At 37.9% G+C, this 26,177-nt stretch overlaps 1 protein-coding gene across 1 annotated transcript in view; it reads right to left on the bottom strand.

The window, feature by feature from the left end:
* Positions 1–24,934, bottom strand: part of GTF3C3 (general transcription factor IIIC subunit 3) — a 28,534-nt gene extending 3,600 nt beyond the window's left edge. Inside the window, exons 1-16 of the mRNA XM_081143486.1 lie at positions 24,742–24,934; positions 23,770–23,881; positions 19,568–19,761; positions 18,789–18,912; positions 18,259–18,450; positions 17,608–17,773; positions 14,540–14,687; positions 12,446–12,518; positions 11,456–11,559; positions 10,354–10,525; positions 7,883–8,085; positions 7,467–7,568; positions 6,439–6,574; positions 4,401–4,638; positions 3,579–3,769; positions 1,839–1,963 (exon numbers count right to left, since the gene is read on the bottom strand). Of these exons, the coding sequence (XP_080999612.1) occupies positions 1,839–1,963; positions 3,579–3,769; positions 4,401–4,638; positions 6,439–6,574; positions 7,467–7,568; positions 7,883–8,085; positions 10,354–10,525; positions 11,456–11,559; positions 12,446–12,518; positions 14,540–14,687; positions 17,608–17,773; positions 18,259–18,450; positions 18,789–18,912; positions 19,568–19,761; positions 23,770–23,881; positions 24,742–24,843 (2,382 nt within the window). The 5' untranslated portion in view covers positions 24,844–24,934. The remainder of the gene's footprint in view (positions 1–1,838; positions 1,964–3,578; positions 3,770–4,400; positions 4,639–6,438; positions 6,575–7,466; positions 7,569–7,882; positions 8,086–10,353; positions 10,526–11,455; positions 11,560–12,445; positions 12,519–14,539; positions 14,688–17,607; positions 17,774–18,258; positions 18,451–18,788; positions 18,913–19,567; positions 19,762–23,769; positions 23,882–24,741) is intronic.
* Positions 24,935–26,177: the final 1,243 nt, after the last annotated feature.

Raw genomic sequence — 26,177 nt, 5'->3', positions numbered from 1 at the left:
ACTCTTATAGTATGTATATAAGGGTAGGAAAGATACTAATAAATATGAAATTAGTTACGTTTAGTAGGACAAAGGGAAACTACAGTCCTGTAGCATGAAGAAGTAGATTTATGAGAAATTAAAACAATTTAAGAATCAGGCTGTTTATAATAAAACTTGCTCTTTAAAATTTTTTCCCAATGGAAAACATTCAGCCTACATAAGAGAGATTAGTACAACAAACTCCCATCTCCCTCCCATTTAAAACCTACTATTTAACTGTACAGGTGATTTGAAATTTAGTTTCCAAATTACTCTGAAGAACAGTAACTCCTCACTTAATGTTCTGCAACTTTAAGCAAAATGACAGATAACAAAACCAGTTTTACCACAGGCTAAAAGATGTAAACCCAAGTTAGTTCCCACAGCATCTCATCAGCATTATAATGAAATGACACTGAACAAAACATCATTCAAGGGCCTGCTATACATAAATTTTTATCCTACCCAGCCTAAAAGCTACATAATTTAACTATTTACTAATGAGTTAATCCATAAAATTTTCCTATCAATTGTTACCTATCAACTTTATAAGCTTCATGAGGACAAGGAATTCTGCCTTTGTGCTCACTCACTGCTCTATCCAAAGTTCCTGGAACAATGGGTGTTCACTACATATTTATTTAATTTATAAACAACCCTACATTGCTTAATACAGCAAAAGTATCCACTAATAAATCAAATGCTTAGAGGAAGACATAGGCAAAATATTATAAATAAATACCTCAAAAGGAGAAATTAAGGTTTTGTGTGTTTTTTTTACTTTTTCATTATGGCAGTTGTCAAATATATAAAAGTAAAAAGAATATTATGAACCCCAATACCCAGTTTTAATAATTATCATCATTTTAGTTTAGGCATTCTTTTAACCATTTTATTTTTTAAAACAAACCAAAAAAATCCTTTACTAAATCCTGCTACCCAACTCAATCCAACACTTTCTTTCCTTCTGTAACTACTTAAAAACATGTCTATACAGGCATCATACATAGTCACATAAAAAGTGCAGTCATAAAAACAAAAGTGTTACACACACAATGCTGAACAAGACAGGCAAGATCTCTGGTCTTGGGCTGTATGTTCTTATTAGAGAAGACAAACTACAAAAAAGTAAACAAGAAAACAAAAACGTAATTCCAAATTGTTATAACAAACAAACTTTAAAAGAACAATTTGTTGGTGATGACGTAAGAAAACAGTCACAGTCACATATTTATACATTATTGTGTGTGTGTGTATATTTTAAGAAACTAATTTAAAACATATCAACCTTTAGGACCTAGGAAGCTGGAGGGCGTAGGGGTTCCGGAGTAGAAGGAAGCCTGCCCAGAGCTCCCCAGATTTCGCCTGTATCGCCTTCCCTCAGGATCTAGCTGTGCACTCTTCTACATGGCTGCTAAGTCTGAGTCAGGAGTACCTGTGGGCGTTGAGTCCATGAGTGCTAAACAGAGGGGCAGTCATTGGGGATTCCCAACACATGTACTAAGCAGGTACTACTTTTTTTTTTAAATCCTCACCCAAGGATATGTTTTTATTGATATTTAGAGAAAGAGAGTAAGGGACAGAAAGAGTGAGAGAGAGAAACATCGATTGGTTGCTTCTCGTACGCTCCCGAACTGGGGATGGAACTTGCAAGCTAGGTAAGTACCCTGACCAGGAATCAAACCAGCAACCTTTTGGTGCATGGGACAGCAACCAAGCCACCCAGCCAGGGCATAAGCAGTGGGATAGCAAACACATTAAGTATATTCATTTTTAAAGAATATACAATCATGTAATGAGAAATCCAAATTAATTACCTGCACAATAAGAGCATGTCGCCTTAACACGTACTTCTGCGATGCCATGTGAATAAAGGTGAGGCCTATACAGAGGCTATAGAGAGGCTCGTGGGGATGGGTGCGAAAGGCTTGCACATACTGGCCTGAAAAATAAGCAGTGATATCAGATGGTGTTTCAAGAACACAATTCCTTATTTCCTCAACACTTATTCTAATACACTTTAAGGCGAAACAAACATTAATGATAGTTAACATATGCAAGGTGTATTCTAAAATATCAACCAGATGTAAATTTCAATTTTAAAATAGTGTATAACATAACAAAATTAGGAGTTAGCCATGAATGTATCCTGACCCTGAAGATTAAACATGAGTAACCAAAAACAACCTTCTTTTAGACACAACTAGACATTTCCAAGTAGAGTAATACTTCCAAAATGAGCAGTTTATCAATTGTGATCATAAAACTATCTTATGACCTTAAATCTATTCAAAAAGCAATGGAGGAATGTGTCTTTTGATGAATTCTTTGTAAAATTAATTGGTCTGTTTTAAAAAATCAAATGTAGTGGATCATGGTAGTGAAAAAAAAGAAAAATAGTTTTGTTTTGTTTTTTAGATAATGAGTGTTGTTTTTCTAAATGTAGCAACTACTTTATTTTTCCTTAGAAAAGCTAAATGTATCGAGTAATACAGATTTGGGGTTTTTGTGAATTCCATGTATTCTACATATACAATCATCTCATGTCAAAAGCTTACTGATATGAGATGGGGAAATTTACGCAAATTTTTCTTACAAAAGGATATATAATTTATCATGTATATATATATATATAAACTTCTATTCCTCTCGGCTTCTAGTCCAGAAGGAATGGCACCACAAAATCTCTTTAGTAGCATAGAGGGCAGACTGACATTTGGGCTTTCTATTTTTATCTTCTGTAAGTTTCTAAACTGAGAAAAATAAAAATCTCTATATTTAATTAATATAAAACTAACAATTTCCAAAGCACACACAGTGGAAGAGAGTTTCAACATCTGATGCTGCTCAAGGTTACTGGCCGAATACCAGCCATACCTAGTTTATTCAGAAGCGCACTCGGCAGCGCTAGCTTTTAGGCAGCAGGAGACACGTGCCTCATTTTAATTTTAAACATTTGGTTAGGTCTTTTCCTACTTGCTTTCTTCTGATGCCTTACTACAGAGCTTTGTTGCACATGATTAATGAATTTTCACTAAGTTTAATTACCATTAGTAAGCACTATGTAAATAAATCTTGATATAAAGACTTTTCTCCTAAAGTAATAAACTATCAGCAAATCTTAAATCCTTTTTTGTACTGTAGCAAATTAAAATCAGGTAGCAAAACATCCATAATTAATGAAAATCACTTTAAAAAAATTAGCTCAAGTAGAGAGAATGGTTGACCTTTAAAATAAATTATAAGACTTCACTTTGAAACCAAAGCTTCATAAGAGAAAGACATATTAATATTATTATCATTCTTGCTAACACAGGCACTGACTATATGTGCCATGCACTGTGTTAAGTACTTTATATTAACTCATTTAATTTTCACAACAATCTCCAAGATAGGTCCAATTATTCTCTCCATTTCAGAGATACAGGGCGGCAGAGGGAGAGAGGATAATTTGCAGCTGGAACTGCTGTTTGAACCCAGGAATCTCCACTCCAGAGGCCGGGCTGTCAGCCACCACAACATCCACACTCGACAAAGTCACGTGCCAGGACACTTACCAAGGGCATGTTTAAAACTGCCAGATACGAATGCATTGTGCCCGTTTAAGACACACAGGGCATGGTTATCTGGGTTTTTCAGCATTAAGCGGAGACAGAAGCGATGATGTCGCACATCCTGAGAGTGCATGGTAACTTGATTGAACATGTTCCAGAGGTGGGGTTTATTGACATTCTCCATTACCATTATCCTAAAATTGAAGGAAGAAGGTGAGGGTAAAAAAATAATGTGAAAAGAAAATCTCTCTGGTTTCTAAGAATTAATCCCTTCACTGCTGTCTCACCAACAATGAAATGTACCACTCTCAAAAAGGGCGGATTGCTGCAATTTATTTAAGCAAAATCTTTTACACACTGAAAGATATTCTCATAAAATAATTCTTAAGTTAGTATTTCTACATCTTGTTTCTGCTTTTTAACAAAACTTTTAAACCAAAAAACAGAACCAAGTGACTTAAGTTTCACTTTTAATCTCCCTTCACACTACAGCTGCAGTACAATGAATACTGAATAATAATAATGTGAGCCAGGCATTGTTAAGACTTTATTTATATACAACTCATTTAATCCTCACAATAATCCTATAAAGTGGCAGTATTCTGAAGTCTTTTATAAACAGGGAGACTAGGGCACAAGAGGTTAAGTATATGAGCGTGCATGCTCCCATACACTGCCTCAGACTCACCAATGAACTGAATTACCCAGTGAGCAACAGGAGAGCTAAACTAAAACAGCGTATTAATTCTTGAGCATGAGAGACTAACTGAAGTAAATATGCATACTCTATCAAAGAATCTAGTTTAAATGTTATTGGAAAGTCACCTGATATAGTTGTATGCCTTTCTGAAATTTTTGTCCAGAATTGCAGCAGAGAGACCAAAATATTCTAGCTCTTTGCGTTTTTGTCTGTCATCATAAAATGGACAATATTCCAATGCAGAATCCACAAGTAACTCAGCCTCCTGAAATCGGGACAGGTCACATAAGGAGTATATGGCTTTCAACAGAAGGTTCCACCACTCATCTTTTGTCATGACACTCGTGAGTACAGCAAATATTGCTAAAATGAGACCAATGAAAATCAGTTAGGATACTGTATTTCCAGAAATAGCAGTATTAGAAAAAAAATGCATGATTGGTTTTAAGGTGAAATTTAATAATCATGGTCCAATGGGCCTAAATTCTTGCCAACACTCTTCTGACAATGATGTTTATGATCCTCCTACACCACCCCTTTCTGCTCTACCTATCTAAAAATCTGCAATCTCAGGTAATTCTCACTTCCGATTTGTTCTCTACAAAGTCCAGCTCATCTGTGTTTCTCAATGCTAGTTAGGATATATGGTCCCCCAGGCAGGATGAGTGTGCTTTCCATGACTGAGGTCAGATACGAGATTCTGTACACACAAGGCATTCAAATGTTTGCTCAGCAAAGGACTTCAAATTCATACTGAGATTCAGATTGTCCTTGACCTTTTTGTTGTCTCAATTTTTTTTGGTCTCAAAATTTCTCTTTTCCTTCAACAATCTTCACTCCCTTACTTGTCTGTAAGACGTCCCCCTTTCATAACCCTTGAGAAGTATCAAAAGCCATAAAACGTTTAGTCTTTAACCTAGTAATTCTCCTTCTGGGAATCTATCCTAAACAATTAGTCAAAAATATAAATACATCTATAGATATGAAGACTCTCAATATAGTATTATTTATAAAAGAAAATTATCAGAAACAACCATACATCAAAAAATAATGAGGGTAAATAAATTATGACACTGCTCATCAATGGAATACCACACATTCTTTAAATATAATCGCTACAAAGAGAACAGAGCAACATCAGAACATGTCTACGAGAAAATGGTAAGTGAAGAAAATCAGAGAACAAAGACGTATGGAACACAGAGAGCCCAGCTCATCTTATCTGGGTGTAATGTAATCCCACCATAACAAAATTCACTAACACAGCAAAACAACAAAAACCTTATGAGCCTAAGAAATATCAACAAGGGACCTGAAGTAAGGAATTACTGACAGAGAAAACAGGCAGGATCAGGCATAGAGAAAAATATAACTTAAGGAAACATAGCGCAAATACATGAGCTCAGAGTCAATGAACTGGATGGCAGGACTCTGAGCGGGATGAGGAGCGGCCGCCTCACTCCTTTCCTGGCTCTCCCATGTTTACTTATCTCCTTCCGTGGCGCTAGCAGATTCGGCTCATCTGGATTCTAAACCCGTCTGCTGCACACTGCCATGCCAGTAACAATGACTTAATACATGTCTGCTGAATGAATTAACAATGAATACTTTTCTGCCAGATACCTCCAGTTTATAGCCTAGGTCTCTTCCAAAGTTCTCTAAGTAATAACCTCACCTAAGCATATTTGATACTTTCCCAGCTAAAAATAGATGCCTTTTAAAGTTGTATTATTTGAGACTGGGTCAGAGCAACTTATTTTCAGAGTGTCTATGACTACTGCTACATTTGTCAAAAATGAATTTAACACAGAATGGGATATATGTAATTAAGTGACTGGACAAACACAGTAATCTGCACTGTGATCTAATCTTCACACATTTCTTAATATAAGGTAGATTTTCCTCTTAAAGTCAAAATTAAGTTTTATTTTATTTTTCAGAAAAACTAAGCAGAGGTTCTCCTTTTAATTTTTAAAAATTATTTACATATGGCCTTTTTCTTTAAACACCAAATGAGTCTATTATACTTAAAGGATTTCAATTAGAAAATTTCATTTTACTTGAAAAGGGCTATTTTCCGTTAGATGATTACTGTCAGGTGTTACTTCATGAGTCTTCAACTCAGCCAAGTTTTATGTAATAAAGCAAATGAAAAGTAATTACCTTTTGTATCACAATTTGAGGTCTCCTGGTCATTGTTGTCTGAGATTTTGTCTCTTGACACTTTAATAAGGTAGAGGTGCCTCTCTCCAGATTTGGAACTGGATATCAGACAGACTTGGGCTCTATTCATTGCTACCTGAATTAAAGATAATTTGGCATTTTTTTAGTTAGAAAATTTTTTAAAGAAAATTTATGGGCCACAAGTACCATAGGTGTGCCTGAAAGATTCTTAAGTAAGGAAAAAGGAAACTAAATTATTGTGGATATAAACACCTAAAAAGGACTGAATAGACATTTTTCTTACCAAAGGAACTTGGGGCATGTTATCCACAGAAAACAATTCGCATCAATGTTATAACATATATTAACACCCACATAACTACCTCCCTGCAAAAAAGCTAAACTCAGAAAGGATGTTATAACCTGCAGAACATTTTTGCAAAGTGAACAATTTTGGCACATAGTGTCTACGGGGCCAATAACTGACAATACTGTGGTTCTCATTTTTCTAAATACGTACTAGCACAGATTTTTTTCACTTAATCTACAGTCAAGCTTATACTTTCATGCAAGTTTATGCTTTCATGCAAGTTTATACTTCCATTACATAATCTCTAGGTCTTTTGTCTCTAACTCTCACTTTTAAGTCTGAGTTTAGCCCTGGCCAATGTGCTCAGTGGTTAGAGCGTGTGCCCGGCAATGGAAGGGTAGCAGGGTGGATTCCCGGTCAAGGGCGCACACCTGGGCTGCAGGTTCGCTCCCTGCCCCCGGGTCGGGGCGTGTGCAGGAGGCAACCAGTTGGTGTGTCTCTTTCACGTTAATATTTCTCTCCCTCTCCCCCTCTCTCTCCCGTTTTCCATTCTCTGAAAAGCAATGGAAAAAATATCCTTGTGTGAGGATTAAAAAATAAATAAAAGTTTGAGTTTAATAGAGTGAAACAAAGTTATAAAATAGCTATAATCTTTATTTAAATAAAATTCTAACCATTTAAAAAGTCAACAAGGCTAATATACAAGACCATTACCCACCTTTAAAAGCATGGCTAACATGGTAAGCAGGGTATCCACATAACCATACATTTTGCCTTGTGAAAACAATAGAGTAGAACGATGAAGCAGTAACTTCAGTTCCTAAATAAATAAGAACATGATAATTAGTGTGACAAGATTCCTTTGCTTTAAGTTGTTTTGTCTTAGAAACCAAAGTTTAACAACGTTTGCTTTATGAACTTTCACTATAATTAAGCTCTAATCTTTTAGAAACTATAATTTATAATGTCTTATGAGTGGCTGAAACTTAAGACTCAAAATCATTTTTTAAATACACTGAATTTAATTCACTGAAATAAAACTTCTGGTATAAGTTGTAGAGACATCCTTAACTGAGGAGAAAGTTCTAAACTATAATCCACCATGAAAAACTTCTTCTATGTTCCATGGCCCACCTGCTGCGCAGCGTTTGCATCTTGCGCTAAAGTATCTGGATCATACATTGGTTCCAGAGCTTCCAGAGCTTTCTCAGGACGGCCCAGTTGCTGCTGCAGGGTGGACAGTGAAATTCTTGCATCCAGATGGAGGGGGGCCAGATCAACCACTTTGCCATAGCTTTCAGCAGCACGCTCCATATAGCCCAAGGCCTTTAGGCATTCTAAGATGTTAAAATAATGCATAAATATGAACTACAGACTGGTAAGCTTGCCAAAATTATATCTCCATTTTTAATAAAATAGTATAGCAATATCAAAAGAATTATAACAAGAAAAAATGTATGAATATTTCTAGTACTTTGAAACAACTGTTGACTCTAATTTCTATCTACTGATTGATCAATCTACCGAATTCGGTAACTAAAGTCAAACTGCTACAAGGATGTAATCAGCATTCACATACACTTTGGGTTCTGCTTTATTCACTTAGCATTATGCTTTCAACATTTCCCCATGTCTTCATCAGCATTTTGAATAATTATAATATTCAATTAAATAGATTATTTACTTAAACATATTATTTGACATTTAGGTTATTTCAAAATTCTTACTCTAATAAGTAACACTGCAGTAAACACATTCATTCATGTATATAAGCCCGAGTTCACAAACTGGCAGACCAATTTAACCTACTGATGTGTTCTGTTTGGCCATAGTGCCGTTAAAAACAATAAATTGTCTACATTTTTAAAAATTAAGACTTTTATAAAATCCAAGTTACTAGATTCTTCTGAAGAATCTGGATTTGACAACAGTGGGTCCCCCATTCCCACACGACACACAGGCTCATGCTGGAAACAGCATGTCCTTCAAACAGGACTCTTTAGTTCCTCCCTCCCCAGTCCTCTCGCTTTATTCATTGTTACCTGCCAGGCTCCTGAGTATTATGATCCCACTCCATTTCCTCATTTAATTATTTCCTTGGGCTAAGTTCTCAGAAATGAAGTTATTAGGCCCTATTCCTCAAACTTTATGCCAATCAATCATTAAATTCTATCATTTAAACTTAAAAACAAATCCCCACAAGCATTTCTTCTCTCCACCCTAGCAGCCACAACACTAATCTAGGCCCTTTCCATCGTTTTTCTTTTTCATTGCAATTATATCCTAAAACAGTACTTTTTGCCCAATTGCTTTCTCAAATCTCAAATCCCTCCTGTCATCCTTAGGTTAAATGTTGGTAATAAAGGAAGACTACTTACTATGGATGCATCATCACAATAGCATTTCTCATACTATGGATGCATCATCACAATAGCATTTCTTATTTTTAAAGATATTTTGTTATTATGCTACAAGCATTAAATTTCTGTAATGATCTTCCTTATACAATGAGCCTAAATTTCTTTATGGTTTTTAGATGATTCTGAGGTTTGATCTTCCACTCTCCTCAAGCTACACAGGCTCAAAATTGAAATAGCATTTATCAGCATCATGATCATAATGAAATAGGATGTGTAAAATATCTACTATTAGTAACAGGGGCAGGTTCAATATTACAGCCTTAGGAAGGCAATAAAAATTCCAACTCTCTGCTCATGTCTTTAAAATTCAAACAGCACAAATAATGAACCTTTATGATCATATATTACATTTGTATTCACATTTACTCAATAAAATGTTATCTTATTAAATGCTTTCTTTGCTATTTCATATCTGTGGTATGTCTCAAAATATCTCAAAATGTCAATCAGTGCTTCTCTAGTTACAGAAAAGTTTCTGCCATTATGTCATGTTGTAAGAACTATTAGAACTTTCTGCCATCATGTGGTATTTTAAACAAGGCTATTCAAGCTTTAATGCATCTTTTATGTTGATTCAATAGGAAATCCTATTAGAATATTTTTGGCTTTCATGTTTCTTTAAGAGATTTAGTTGTATTTCTTAAGCTAATTTTTTCTACTCTAAATGATTTATTTCTGATTAGTGTGGACTCAGATACAAAATTTATTCAGATTACTGTGGACTTAGAAATAAAATGACAGCTAAAACCCAATCTTGAGCATATTTTCGGCTCAATGAACATTGAAAAATACATTAATTTTTTTCAAAATAACATATTAAATATAAATCCATAAAAGTTCTTCAAAAATGAGATTGCACCCCAAGTCTGATAGCCTAGTAGCAGAAACCAGAGGCTATGGTTAAGACAGGTAAGAGATAGGTATTTAAAGTATTTTTAACAGGGAAATGTTAGTCCTACTTCACTCTGGTACCATGACATGAATCATTCCTCCAAAGCATTAGTGAGGGGAAATCAATTTGTGATGTACCAAGACCATTTAAAATACTAACTTTCAAAAATCTTCCCTGAAACCCAAAATACTTTCACTAACACATTAATATTTTATAACAATTTCCACTATCTTGGGAAAGTAAGTTCTTACCTATATATATGATTACAATCCCCTCCCACAGAAAAATACTACCTGCATGCCGAAGCCAAACGACTGCGAGGTTATATCTTTCGGAGCAGACTAGAGCGCTGAGGAGAGGAAGCGCAGAGCCATATTCACCAACATCCAGGAAAGCTTCCGCCACGTCTAGGTAGAGGTCTCCCATATCCTCAGGGTTCTGCTCCACTAGTGTCGTCAAGAGAGGCTAGACATCAAAATTAAAGCCCAAGTCAAACTTCAAGATAAATGTGCACATCTGTTTCTCTTTTTCACACATACATCAGTTATCTGGGGCAAGCCTAAAGAGCAAGGCTTAATAAAACAGCTTTCAGTAATCATTTTTCTATTCACTTTTGCATCTCTATTAAAAAGAACTCATACTTCCATTATCCACTCACTTGTCACATTACTTTTGATGGCCTATTATAAGGCAGACATGGAAGAGGCTAAGACAACACTGATCTGTGCTCTTCCTCTATCAAGGCCAATATACCCATGCGTCAGGGTCTCTGTGTTGGCTATGTTTCTGGAAAGCTGTCCCCTCAGATTCCAGCATGGCTTACTTCCTTCAAGTCATCATTCAAATGTCACCTTTTCAGGGAGGTCTTTCCTGACCACCCTATTTAAAACTGCAGCTCTTCCCACCCGCAATATTCCGAATTCTTCTTCCCTGTTTTATTTTTCTCCAGAGCATTTATCACCAACTAACATTCTATATTTTACATATTTATTTTGCTTATTATTGATCTGATCCCATTAGGACAAAAGATCCATGTGGGCAGGGATTTATTTTATTCAATACCTATCCTAAAGTCTGCAAAGTAAATGCCCAATTCTTTTATTTAATAAAACACTTAGTGTGAAGTTAGCAAAAGAGAACAGCTGTCAGAAATTACCAATTGTCTAAAAGGCCCAATCTCAAAATCTGAGCTCTATACTGTCCTCATTTGTATTATAAGCCCAGTTCCAAAACACTCTTGGCTTTTATAAGACAGCCACACCAAGATGTTTACAGTGACTTCCTGGTTATTAAGAAATGTGAAGTCTAGAGTCAACTTATAATTTCTTGTAATCTAAACAAAACATTGTGAATTTGATCTGAAGTATCTCAAGCACAGACCTTAACGTTACTTACATTAAGTGGTTCGAGGATGTTGAGATGAACGAGGCAGACCATCAGCTTCACCGTGATATCTATTGGCACGCCATCAGGTATAGTGCAGGTAACACTCTCACCAGCTGTGGATTAGACAGACAGACAAGAAGACTTCCTATATGCAAGTTTAGAATGTGGGGCAAGTGAAGCAAATCATATCTTCCACATAAGATCTCATTTACTTAATTCAAAGCAAATGATCCCACAGTCAGTTTTAATTTGGCCAGCTCAAGTACTAGGTGCTTATTCCTCCTGCAGTCTGTCCTTCGGTAACAATTATCCTTCATGTGTTTTTCCCAATACCTAAAACCTACATGAACTCCTACACCTTCTATCAAAACTACAAAGAACTAGAAAGATGAAAATGACAAGGACATAGGTATTCTCTTTTGTCTTCTTGAATTCAAAAGCCTTTTAGTATTTACTACAAAGAGACTGAAAAAGGGATAAAATACCAGGCTTAAGTTTGAAGTAGAACTTTTTTTTTTTGTTCTAATATTTGCACTTCATAAAAAAAATTGTCTTTATTGTTGAAAGTACAGATGTCCCCCTTTTTTCCCCCATTGACTCCCTCCACCTCGCTCCCGCCTGCCCCTGCCCCTGCCACACCCGGCCTTCGCTGCACTGTTTTCAATGCTTAAGTTTAAAGTAAATCAGTAGAGAGCGTTTTAAGTCCTGTTTGAAAAGTAAATTGCTTTGGTAAGCTGTTTGGGAATCCATTCTTCCTTCATGTAGTACTAAAAAGATCCTGGGTCAGCAAGAAAAGCTATGTTCCAATGGACGTATTGAGAATATTCTTAAAAGATTACTTGTAAGTGAATAATTACAAGAAAAAGACATGATCTCTCTCTCTCTAGAAAAAATGTTCCTTGGGAAAAGTTGCTATGAAACAGGAGCCATCAATTTCAAAACGCCACATTATGAACAGCAAGGGTTATATACACTTCCCTAGGAAGAGAAAACTACAACCTTTATTCTCCTCTGAAGTGCCTTCTTCTGTGGTTTTCTTTTCTAGCATGACTCCAGAAAAATCCATAATTACCTAAAAGAATTGAAGGAGGAAGAAAAAAAATAGTACGGTAGGTATGTATGAAAAACCTTTGCACAAAGCAAGATTTGTACATTTAGTTCAAATATTCCTTATAACATATAAATGGGTTATAAAAAACAACAGCAAGCCTCTTAAATATAAGAAACCACTGTGACACATTAATATTTTTAACTCATATTAACTAATACTTAACTGAAAATATGCAATTCCTCTGTGTCAAAACAATCTACTTTTCCCAACAGATTAACAATTGAATTATGGCAATTAGTCTGGGTGAGTCCTGCTACCTGAAGTACAGACATGTCTGGCACCTGTGAACACCCATTGTGCCAGGAACTGTGGATAGAACTGTGAGTGAGCACACAGGCAGAATTCTTTGTCCTCATGAAGCTTATAAAGTTGATAGGTAACAATTGATAGGAAAATTTATGGATTAACTCATTAGTAAATAGTTAAATTATGTAGCTTTTAGGCTGGGTAGGATAAAAATTTATGTATAGCAGGCCCTTGAATGATGTTTTGTTCAGTGTCATTTCATTATAATGCTGATGAGATGCTGTGGGAACTAACTTGGGTTTACATCTTTTAGCCTGTGGTAAAACTGGTTTTGTTATCTGTCATTTTGCTTAAAGTTGCAGAACATTAAGTGAGGAGTTACTGTTCTTCAGAGTAATTTGGAAGCTAAATTTCAAATCACCTGTACAGTTAAATAGTAGGTTTTAAATGGGAGGGAGATGGGAGTTTGTTGTACTAATCTCTCTTATGTAGGCTGAATGTTTTCCAATGGGAAAAAATTTTAAAGAGCAAGTTTTATTATAAACAGCCTGATTCTTAAATTGTTTTAATTTCTCATAAATCTACTTCTTCGTGCTACAGGACTATAGTTTCCCTTTGTCCTACTAAACATAACTAATTTCGTATTTATTACTATCTTTCCTACCTTTATATACATATTATAGGAGTAAAATCTTTCATGTTTCCTTATGCCTTTATTTAATATTATATAGACAGTATATACCTGGGCCCTTTGGTGACTGATGTGATAAAAGTGTTTGAAATGTAACACAGTTAATGTAAAAAACCCATTTCTATTTCAGTGTTTTTGTCATTTTTTTGGTAGTTTTTATATTTGATTATTAATAGTCTCAGAAATAAAGTGTATCCCACGTTACCTGGTTTTAAAATCACTAAATACTTGAATAGTCTTTCAATTAGTTGTTAAGGACATTATCCTCCTAAACTTATTAAAATTTCTTAAAATGCAGCAGGTAGTTTTTTTTAAATTGTATCAGATCTACTACAAGTTCATTTGGGCTGCAGTGCTTCATCTGGTGTTACTGTTCCTTCTTTCTCAGATTTTTACCTTTAATTTGTCATTTTAAAATATGAAGAGTTGGTATTTCTCCGAGATTAAGTTTGCCTTCTATTACTTTGAACAGAGGGTCATGTTTTTCAGTGGAGTAGAGGTCATATTTACATGGGTTTATTATGCAGAAGTATGATGTGTTTATTGAACATAATTATTCTTGTTCCTAAAGTGCATTAATTCTAAAAAGTGCATTAATTTTTACTATTTATTTACTCTGAAGGAACATTTGTGACCATTTATTATATAGTAGATAACCCAGGGAACAGCTGCCTTTTAAATTCTATCCTCACAAACTAGTTGATTTACTTTTAATTCTCATAATATATTTATTTAGTAACTTCATAGGACACTTGCACTTCTGCAGTTTGTAACTTTCTGTGGATGGTAGAAGTTGCAGTTGCATTAAAGAGAAGAGGTGCCTGCATCATTACATCTGTGCTCTGAATAATTACTTTCTCCATAAAGCCTTTGAGTCAGAAACTTTCATATGAAATACAGAATCTAGAAATATGTTTCCATATAGACTTTCTGTAATTTAGTACATAAGTAATAGATATAACTACGATGAGGAACTGTCAATTTGTAAGACATCCTAGAACATAGAAATGTGTTTCAAACCTAAAGAGAAACACAGTGTTCCTACCTCCAAAGCTTTGTCGTATTGTTTGTTAGAAATGTACAGTTCAGCTGCTATATTAACATCTTCCATGGAGACTAGGCCCTGGTGTTTTGAGAAAGCTTCTTCAATTATGTTAATAGCTGAAGTTACATCATTGGCTTCATAGTAACTCCTAAAAAGTAAATGACAAAATGGATGAGTGCTTACTTAACTCAGATTATAAAATCCATTTCCTTGCCTAGGCCCTCTACTGATTTTCATTTTCTTAAAATTTGAGAATAGAAAAACTCTTCTTTAAAATCATAATCAGAGCTGATTCAGAGAAAAATGTCCAGTGTCAGAATAATAATGTCACCGTCAAGCACCTCAGTCTCCCAAAGCTACCTCATATCATCCCAGCTCATTCCCTCTGTAGTCCAACACCAGCAACTCTTCTCACCCAATGGGATCTACAAATCATGGATCCTCCCACTTCTTCACTGTCTCTGCACCTTTCCTGTTCTCACTCTCCTCCTTCTCCATGGTCCAACATTATAATTACTTCCTTGTGAATCTCCTCAATTCTCCTGCCCTTCTCTCCCTTTATCAAAATCATCTGATAAGACTCCAACCCCAGTTAATCCAAATACGCCTACTCTTCACCACCGGCTGCCCAGCTGAGCATGCTGACAGCACTCGTTCTAAATTAGTGACCACTAGCCTCCAGTGGGCCCATGGTGCTGATCAACAATCTTACTAGAGCTCCCTAGTCTAGTACTTTTCAAACTTGAATGTGCATACAGATCAGCTGGGGATCTTATAACAAGGCATATTCTAATCCAGTGGGGCTGGGGAAGGGTTGAGATGCCACATTTGTGACAGGCTCCACAGTGATGCAAATGTGGCCAGTCTGTGGGGTTGCAAGGTCCTAAGGATCTAGACAACTATCTAACAACTTCTCTCCAGACCGCCAACACTCTCCCAAATTCTCTCTCACCTTGCTTCTTATTTTACAAGACAATTAAATCAGACATCCCACATATTCCCAACACATCTACCTACTTACCCATACCCACGTATCTTCTCCATTCTCCTTTATAATAAGGCTGATCCCCACCTAGATTCGATTCTCTCCAACCTCCTCAAGGATATCACTCAAGCAACTGTTCCCTCTCTCATGAATCTTCACTATGTCCCTCAGATGTAAATCACTCCCATTTCAATACAAATATATTGTAATTTTTCCCAAGTTAGAAATTATCTCTTACTCCTACAGCCCATTTCAATTACTTCCCATTCTTCTGTTCCTATTATAAATTTCTCCAAAGAGTTGCCTGTCCCCCAGGACCCCCACTCCATTTCCAATGTCAATACTCAGTCCTCATTTTATATAATCTGCACTATTTCACACAGATGGTCATTCCTCCTCCTTGAAGTGCTTTCTTCAATAACATTCCTGCTTCTGCACTTACCTTTCCTTAATCTATTCTCAAAGGAGCAGCCAGAACTGATGCATTTAAAATTTAATCAGATCATGTCACTCTTCTACTCAAAACCTTCCAATGGCTTCTAGACTCACTTGGAGTGAAAGCCAAAGCCCTTACAATGGCCCACAAGGGCCAAGTGAGACCTCTTTTCCTGACATTACCCCGATATGCTCCCCTAAACCTTCTGGTTCCGTGTTGTTCCCTGAGCATTCCTTTGCACTTACCATTTTCCTTGCCAGTAATACCCTTGCCTAGTATCTGCCTCCTACCTCTTTCAGTTCCCTTTCAGGTCCGTATGACCATAACACAGGGAATTAGGTCCTTCTCCAGTCACCCTATTTAAATAACACACTCCTATTCCTCAGCTTCCTAGCCCCCTTCTCCGCTTGGTTTTTCTTCATATCACTTACCAACATCTGACATACTATATATTTAATTGTTCATTTCCGTATTGCCTATCTCCCTCAACTAGAATGTAAACTCTACAAGGGCAAGGAATTCTAAAATTCATTCAATACTGGATCTCCTGGTGCTTGCACGGTGCCTAACACATAATTTATAATCAACAAATATTTCTGGAGGGAAAGAGACTGAGAGCAAGCCTAATCAATCAGAAGTTACAGTAATAAGATTTCCATTTAGCAAAGACCTCTACAGCAGTGGGAGAACTGTTCATCAGCACTGTCCCAATAATATTATAAAATATACACAGGAAGACAAATTTACTGTCTACTAGTTCATTAAGTAGAAGCTTACTGGGCTAACCACTGTGACAGCTAGAGATTTGATTAATAGCCAACAACCTGGAAAGATCCTCAGTGCTGACTGTATACAACAAGAATCAACTTAGGGTTGCCTTGCCTTAACCAATTTCCTAAAATGCTTCCAGTATGCCTACAGAATCCACCCTTGGGAGCACAGGGGGTGATTTCACAGCTAAGCATCTTCATGACAATGGCCATGGAATTAACAGGGTTAACCCTAAGATACCCATATCATGATGGTTAATGCTAGACTGAAATATTATAATAGATATCTCTAGAACAGAAAGCATACCACAAGGCATTACTTAGTCAAAATGTTTCCTGCTGTGTTTTGCTATACAGCTTATCAGAGAAGTAAACGCAGTTGGACATAATATTTCAGAAAAAAATATATACCAAGTCAGTAGCAGATGCTAACTATAAAGAAAATATTTCATCTTAAAATGTTATTCTACTATTAGCTCAAGATAAAACGATTCAGAACATCCCAGATCACAAACATTTCACAGCACATTTGCAATAGTTTAAAATAATATGACTGCAAATGTGTATAACTTCACCCAAGTTATGGAAACCTGGGCACCTAGTCCTCATTTCAGAACACGCTCCACTTTAAGCTTCTGAGCACATGAAAGGTAACTGAATATACAAATTTTTCTAAGCAATCACAAGATGGATTGGAAACCCAAAAGTACTGAAAAAACAACCCCCCCACCTCTTTATACTTAAGCACAATATAAAGTACAAGAAGCAAAACACTTTCTTGAACCTCAATAACAAGCATATTCTACTTCAAATATATGCTTTGATTTCTAAAATATGATTAATAACAGCATTTATATACATTTCACTCCAAACTTACTTTGCCATATCTCTAGCCAACTGCATAAATCGGTCTCCATCAGACGGAGACAAAAGGTTTAAAATACGCCTATAACCATCCATTGCCATTTTATGATCTCCCATCTGTTCATAAAGGCTTGATCGTTCCCATAGATAGCGAACATTAGTAGGTTCATATTTAAGAGCTAAAAAGAAAAAAAGATAGATTAATTATAAAAAGGAGTTCATGGGACCTGGGTATGACCCATCTTCTCTTCAGAAAATTTAATAAACACTCTAATTCTCCTATGAAAGTAAGCTTGTTATTTAGGAAAAAATCTACCTTCACAAGAATTTCAACTAAGTTTGATGTAAGACCAGACAGAACCTGATTCATATTAACCTTCATTTGGTTACTCCAGTCTAATATCAACCCTCAAGGAAGAGCTTAGAACCAACACTGACTTTGGTGGAAAAGTGAAAATTCTGCTGCTCTACTAACTTGTACTGTACTAGCTCACAATATAAAGCTGCTGAGAAACATGAAAACAGATGAAACCCAAATACCTCTAGTATAACAGAATAGAATATATTTCAGCTAACATCACCCCAAAATAGCAAGTACAATTATTTTTTTAAAACCGATTATGTAACATTTTATCGAACACAATGGGAAAAACATTTTAATTACCTTTTGTGTAGCAAAAAATAGCCTGCTTAATATTGTCTTGTTCCAGGGACATTTCTGCCAATCTAACCCATTCTTCAGTGTCACTAGGATTTAAATGTGCAGCAATCAACTCAAACTGCAGTGATTTCTCCATGTCACCTTGGTCCTCATATATCATGGCAAGAGTAGAGAATGGCTCATAAGCCAGGGGAGCTATAATGAATTAAAAAAAAAAAAATTCCATTTGCTGAGGGAAGAAGCTTGAGTTGATGTCAAATCCCATGGTTCAAACTATGGATCCTTCTTCTAATATTTAAACTCTTTAAATAACTCTATTAGAATTATACAAACTAGTTAATGGAACTTAGAATAAACACTAGATTATATTTGCTTTATTTTATTTTCATACATTTGTGGCCTTTTTAAAGCATTCTCTTCTCTAAGTAAAGTGTAATTTCATGAAAACTCCTACTCTCCGCCACGCCCCCCTCATGAAAATTCCCCTTTGCTAAGGATAAACTGCAACTGTCAATAATCCCCACAAAAAACACCTTGTCTTATGATTTCCATGCACATCAAAATCGCCTCTTCATGTTCTCCTCGAGCAAAGCGAATGTTGGCTTCGCCCATGAGACCTCTCAGAGCTCTGGGAAGTTTACTCCGAGGCCTTTTCTCCTGTACAGAACCAAAATGACATTTAGGTTAAAATACAGTAATGTGTTAGATTTCAATTCCAACCACATTAATAAATACAAACTATAACATAACTGAAATTCTTCCTTAAAACTTTTCAATCTACATTCAGACCTAAGGACTAAATGCCTAATTTCAATTGCAGGAAATAACAGAAATTTATCATAATTCTATGATAAACAAGCACCTCAGAAAATTAAAAAAAAAAAAAAAAAAAAATTCCCTACAGTACAAAGTTTAAAGCGCAGTAAAATATTTAAAGAAAGCAAAACCAACGGTGATCAGGAATTACTAAATTACTGATTAGAACAGTAACAAATGCAGAACTGGATGCTGCAAAATGAATTTCTATGGCAGGGGACGTATATGATGCAATCTACTGAAGATCCTCCTTCTTTCAAATCTATCTACTCAGATTGAAGCTGTAAAAAATATCAATATGGACCTTTTAATAGCAAAACTATAGCACATTTTGACACATGAAATAATTAAAGTTTTACATGAAAAAAAAGTCTCTAAGTGAAACGTAAGAAACCAGTAACCGTAGTTGTCTCACAGTATTTCCTCTTTACAGTTTGAATTTTTTCAATGTCACGCTTTCACATTGTTTATATTACCAAACTAAGTAACAACTTACTTTCATCATTTTCTTGGTCTCCCTATTGAGAACCATCTCCAGCACAAACACATCGCCTGCGGTGGGCTGCTCAGACGCCTCCTCCTCCTCCTCCTCCTCCTCCTCTTCCTCCTCCTCCTCCTCCTCTTCATTCTCTCCCAGCATAAAAGCAAAGACCTTGTGAACCGACTTACTAACTCCATCTGATGTTTCTCCTGAAGAAAGACATTGAAATTGAGGGACGGGGAAAATCTTTAGAACACGCAGTAAGCAAAAGAAAACAAAACAGTATTTTCTGCAATATAAATTTTTTTTTTTTTTAAATATATCTTTATTGATTTCAGAGAGAGGAAGGGAGAGGGAGAGAAGAGAGAGAAACATCAATGATGAGAGAGTCATTGATCGGCTGCCTCCTGCACGCCCCTGACTGGGGATCGAGCCCACAACCCGGGCATGTGCCCTGACCGGGAATCGAACCTCAATCTCCTGGATCCTAGGTCGATGCTCAACTGCTGAGCCACGCCCGGCAGGGCTATAATATAAATTTCTATCCCAGCAAACTTGAAAGCAAAAAACAGACAAATAATGCCCTAGCCAGTCTGGCTCAGTGGTTAGAATGTCGGCCTATGCACTGAAGGGTCTCATGTTTGATTCCAGTGAAGAGCATGTATCACAGTTGGCGGTTCAATCCCTGGCCCATGTTGGGGCAAGTATGGGAGGCAACCACATTGATGTTTCTCTCTCCCTGTCTCTCCTCCCTCCCGTTCTAAAAAAAATCAATGGGAAAAATATCCTCAAGTGAGGGTTAACAACAACAACAAAAACACCAGACAAATGAACACTCCCCTTTGGGCCTCATCTAGATACACAGGCAAAATTAAATGGGAAGTCAGAAGTATGCACAGTAATAGTAAAAACGAGAAAAAAAAGAAAAAAAGCATTTTTAAAACACAGACCTAAGAACTAAATAAGTCTGGTGGTATAGAACCAGGTGGTATAGCATAGTGGTTACAGGTGAGGCTGCTAGAGCCAAGCTGACTGGTTTCAAACTTCATCTCCATCTATCACTACATGTGTTACTTTGGGCAAATTACTGAAGTTCTCTGTACCTCCATTTCCTCATCTGTAAAACTGGGTTAATAATGTTTGTCTTATAGTGCTACTCTGAGGATGAGGTGAGTTTTTATTTATATGCGTTTAGAATAATGTAGTAAGAGCTTAATGCTATTATTAATATCAAAATAGTATTATTATTTCAGAAACAAAAAGTAACATGACATACTTCATATATATCTGAGAACACCACTAGAGTATTTTTTAAGTTCATAATGATGATCTTGAATGATCAAGGTTAAGTTTAGAAGTCAATTTTCTGTTAAAGCAGAATGTAACATATTTTTAAAAGTTCCAACAAAATAGTTAAAATTTTAAAAACATGTATCTTTGTGTTTAAAAAAAATCCTTAAGCTTATTCACTTTGGTGAAACACCTCAAAGATGCTGGATAAATGAGTTAATATGTTTAAGAAAGAACGGAATTTAAAAATGCACATCTTCTGAGCAACAATAATTATCACTATGAAGTTATAACAATCTTCTTCTTCAAGAATTCTGAACATCGAAAATAAATATGAAAATGTGTAAAATAAAACCCTACCAATCAATAAAATTTATTATAGTAACAAAAAAAAGGGGGGAAATTGTATGATCATCTTGATAAACACAGAAAAGTATTTGATAAAATCCAACACCCATTCCTAGTAAAAATTCTTGGTCAACTAGAAATGGAAGGGAATATCTTTAATTTGATAGAGAGTATCCAAAAAGTTTTCCACAAACACAGTTAATAGTGAATTTTTCAGTTACTGAGACTGAGACAAGTATGCCTGCTATCACTACTGCTTTCAACATTTTACTGGAGGTCCTAGTTAATAATAAGGAAATAGAAATAAAAGACATACAGATGGCAAAGAAGAATTAAAATTGTCATTAATGGTATGATTTATGTACAAAGAAGATACCTAAGAATCTACACACAAACTGTACATGATCTTCTATATACATAAATCATACAAACTGTCAGAATACATGAACTTAGCAAGGTTCCTGGATATAGGGTAAATATACAAAAATTAATTGTACAGTAGTTTTTATTATCAGCAACAATTAAAATTAAAAGGCGGCCCTATTTGCATGGTGTGTAGGAAAAATGCTCAAGAGCAAGACTTAAGCAGTGGTTGCCCTTGCTTGTGTAGCTCAGTGGTTGGAGCATCAGCTCAAACAACGAAGGTTCATGGGTTCAATTCTCAGTCAAGGGCACATACTTGGGTTGCAGGTTCTCTCCCCCCAACCCACCCTTCTACTCTCTCTAAAAATCAATGGAAAAAATATCCTCAGTCGGGGATTAACAACAACAAAAAAAGAATTTAGCAGTGGTATTCAGCAACGTATAGGAGGAAAAAGACAATGGCCATATAATCCAATTAGCAGAGTTTGCCAAAACTGTTCAAAATTGACCCCTTTTTATTTTTGTTAATCCTCACAGGATATTTTTTTCATTGATTTTTAGAGAAAGAGAAAGGGAGGGGGGAGAAACATCAATGTGAGAGACATATCGATTGGTTGCTTCCTGCATGAGCTGGGGATTGAACTTGCAACCCAGATACGTGCTCTTCACAGAGAATGGAACCCGAGACCCTTCCGTGTGTGGGCCAACGTTCCAACCACTGTGCCACACCAGCCAGAGCAAAACTGACCCCTTTCTTCTGCTCTGAACATATACCCACACTGACCAAAGGTCTTGATAAAGTTCTAGGACAATTCCTTCTTGGGCACTGGGAGCTTTATATCTTGAAGGGACTGATGGAATTATTTGAGCTGAGGCCATTCATTCCTCCTGTGCCTGACTGCTCATGATGAGCTAGATTAGATTCAATTAACCCCCTTTATTTAAGGAAGGGCCTGATGGCCACCTGTCAGGGACAGCTTTAGGCAAGAGGACTAGCAGGCACCAGTGGTGCCTGCTACCGCAGCTGTACCTTTAAAGGCCTGATGATGGAAGAGTGGTCCTGAGTGGCTAAGGAAGGACCCACAGATTGTTAGAAAAACTTCAACCCACTCTTCCATCCCACTCACCTGTCAAGGTAAGAAACTGTAACCCCAACTTTCTCCCCATTTTGCCATTTCTTCACAACTTTTTCCAAGGAGTTAGGAATAAAGCCTGTTTGTTTTCTCTGTGTAAAAAGGCTTATTTCTTTGGGGGGGGGGGGGAAACAGCCTCTACTTCTACCCTCTAGGATGAGCAAATTTAATTTAGTTCTCAATCAGACCCTACACAGGAAGCTACATTCTACTGACAGTTCAGCATCCCAGGAAACTTGGTATAGGTAAATGGATACCATGAATTATTATCAATATTTTAATCACTAGAAAGGTATATTGATCACTGGAAATTAGTAAGTCTGTAAGTTCATCAGTTATGCTCTGATGAGTTTAATTAGTCTGGGTGCACTAACAAAATTTAGTAACTGGACATGCGGAGCTGAGGACTGGGTCCTGGAATGAGGTGCCTATGTAGTGTGTGAGGTCCCATCTGGGCATCCAACAGGACTTCCATTCTGATATTTCCACCATATCTCCTATGGCTAAAGCAATGTTTTAAAAGCCACTCTGTATATAAATATAATTCATTACAATTTTGGGGAGTATAGTCTGGAAATAACTAGTAATCAACTGAGAACCAATTAAATAATTCTAGCCCTGGCTGGGTCGCTCCGTTGGTTGGAGAGTCATCCCGTACACCAAAGGGCTGCGGGTTCGATTTCTGGTCAGGGCACATACCTAGGTTGCCGGTTCAATCCCCAGTCAGGGCAGGTACAGGAGGCAACTGATAAGTGTTTCCCACTCTCTCCCTTTCTCCTCTCTAAAAAACATCAATAAAAGCATATTCTCGGGTGAGGATTAAAAAAAAAAAAAAAAATCTAAAAAGGGCTCCCAAACACTGATGTCAATTTGAAACACTTTTCCACAAAAATAACCCATAAGATTGACCTTCACCATATTTAATAATTCAACAAATATTTATTAAGCACCTATTATATACTATGCACTATGCTCCTAATAAGCCAGGAAATCAAAAGAATGCCACTGCAATGAACAAATGTTTTCACTAAGTTATTAGGTACTCTTAACATTTAATTCAGGTAGCAAATGATCGTAACATACCTTCATTGGCATCTTTGTCCTGGGATTTGGTAGAGCCAATTCCTGACGATGATGGAACTTCAGAGTCATTTGGGTTTTCCTCAGCTGATGGCTTTCCTTTTTCCTGAAGATTCTGTCATTGAAAATTAATTAATGATTCCAAAAACTAATGCAGATTTAGCTCTCTCCAGTTGAAAACAGGGCATTTGCCTCACTTTCTACTTATGTAAAACTTGAGCTATTCACCCAAACAGTATGTGGAACCTAAATTTGAATATTGTCAAAGCATTACAAAATACTTAGGTCTCATCCTTCAGTATGAATCAATCATTCGTAAAAAATAATAAAAACATAGCATGAGGATTTCATTAATCTGCACATTGTATCCTAGCTATCTATGAAAATCGACAGGGCACTATTAGTTGCATGAGTTAAGAAAGAATCCACCAACTAATTGCAAAAGGTGCAATTTTATTTTCCCTCAGACTTCAAGTAAGTGAGAATATACGGAAAATTCAGATATTCATTCATAAGTATGAAAAATATGTGTGAGTGAAGATTTTGTTAACCGACAAGAAAATTCACGTTTTTGTGGAAGATCATTGGGAGACTCCTCAAAAATGGGACCTCAAATCCCTTCGCTTAAAAATTAGAAGCTGAGCCCTAAAGAAGAGAGGTGAGCTGCTCACCGAAAGTCACAAAAACTTAGTGGCAACCTAGGCCTAGAACCAGCTACTCTGACCCCCAAACCCTCCCCCCCACCACCCCGCCCCCATTTAACCTACCAGTGTTAAGCTACCCACAAGTAAAAAAAGAGGAGCTCGGCACAGGGCTGAGAAGTGAGAACCGCAGTTCTGGTAAGAAGGGGAAGAAGCTGCTGGGAGTTCAAGGCCCGCCCAACACAGCGAATGGGGTCACCTGGGTCCCCCACATTCTCTAAGCGTATGAGGGCGACAAGACAGTGAGAAGCATTCTAGCCCCGCGTCTCCTCACTTTCTTCTCGCGGGTTTTCCTCTCTTCTCTCCGCCTTTCGAACTCCTCAAAGGAGATCTTCCCTTCCAGGTAGTCGATTAATTCTGGGCTGAACCCCGACATATCTGCAAGGTGCAGCTACAAAGAGTCCGCAGAGAAAACGAGAGACAACGCCTCCCAGACTCAACCCCGCGCCGGAACGCCGACAGCGGGACCCGGCGTCCTACCGGGAAATGAGCCCGGCCTGCGCCGCAGCCGCCGCAGCCGCCGCGCTCGGGTTCCGGGGAGCGCTTGGCCCGACCTCCTTCCGGATGGCGCTGGCCGGACCCTTCCGGAAGGGCTCTTCCGGCGGAGCCTTCCTGCGCGCCGCGCCCGCCCGCTCGGGCCTCCTGCTTCTTACCATGAGGGACTGGGAGGAAAAAAGTGCCTTAAAGAGCTATTACTTAATCTAGACCATGTCCCTCAATTCTTCATTGAGATTCTCCCGGCCTACTTCCTCTTCTGGATGTTTGTTTAAGGTAATTTGATCTTTGCCTTAGTGGTTTTTTAGACCCAGTCATTTGCTCTGCCGCATGTTCCACTTTCCAAGTTTCCCCGCCTCAGAAAGCGAAAATCCTGCTGCAGTTTAAGCCTGACTGCTACCTCCCCCGCCAGCGGCGCGGCTCCTTCCTCCTCCCACAAAGCCTCCGGCACGCCCTTGCCGCGGGCTCCTCGGCCTGGCCGAGCGCGTCCGCTGTGACTCCGCCCGCGGCGTCCCTGGGAGCGGTCGCCGCTCGCCGTCGCCCGCCCGCCGCCTCACGCGCGTCGCACGCAAGCCTGAGGATACTTCTTAAAAGCGGACGCTGTCACTCCCGATTCCAGGGCCCGCGTCCCATCGGCGTCGAGCCGGGATTGGAGCCCTGGCCTCCTGCCTCCTACCTGCCTGCAAATCCCATGTGTGGGATTAATGAACTGTGCTGCCTCCCCTCCCCGGGACTGCCCCCCGCTGCCCACCTGCGCCTTGGGTTTGCGTTGTACCTGGTATCGTAGCTCTTTCTGCTCTCACCCAGGAGGCGCCGCCCGCCCGGGCAGCTGTGTGGCCTGCCCTCTGTAGCTCAGTGATCTGTGCCCAAAGCGCGTTTACGGGTTAAACTGGATGAAATTGAAAGCGCCTTAGAAACGGGCAAGGGAGTTGGGGTATGGAGAATGCCGTTGACATGCCGCGAGGTCAGAGACAAGGTACAGGAGCCTGTGGCCTGGCCATGGGCGCCTCGTCCTGACAATCCAGGCGACAAGCAACAAGGGCAAGGGCGCGGCCAGGGCCCGCGAGAGGGGCACTGCCCGGCGAGGGGACAACGCCCACGCTGAAACTCACCCCCTTCCTCATGAAAGTATCCTCAGGGCTCTAGCCGGGTATAAATACAGGGACCTAGCAGGGCAGGCTGGATGGAGGGAATCCACAGAAATCACTGACAGGG

The sequence above is a fragment of the Miniopterus schreibersii genome, assembly GCF_964146895.1.
Source record: "Miniopterus schreibersii genome assembly, chromosome: 7".
NCBI classification, from domain to species: domain Eukaryota; kingdom Metazoa; phylum Chordata; class Mammalia; order Chiroptera; family Miniopteridae; genus Miniopterus; species Miniopterus schreibersii.
This window is presented reverse-complemented; position numbering and strand designations above follow the sequence as displayed.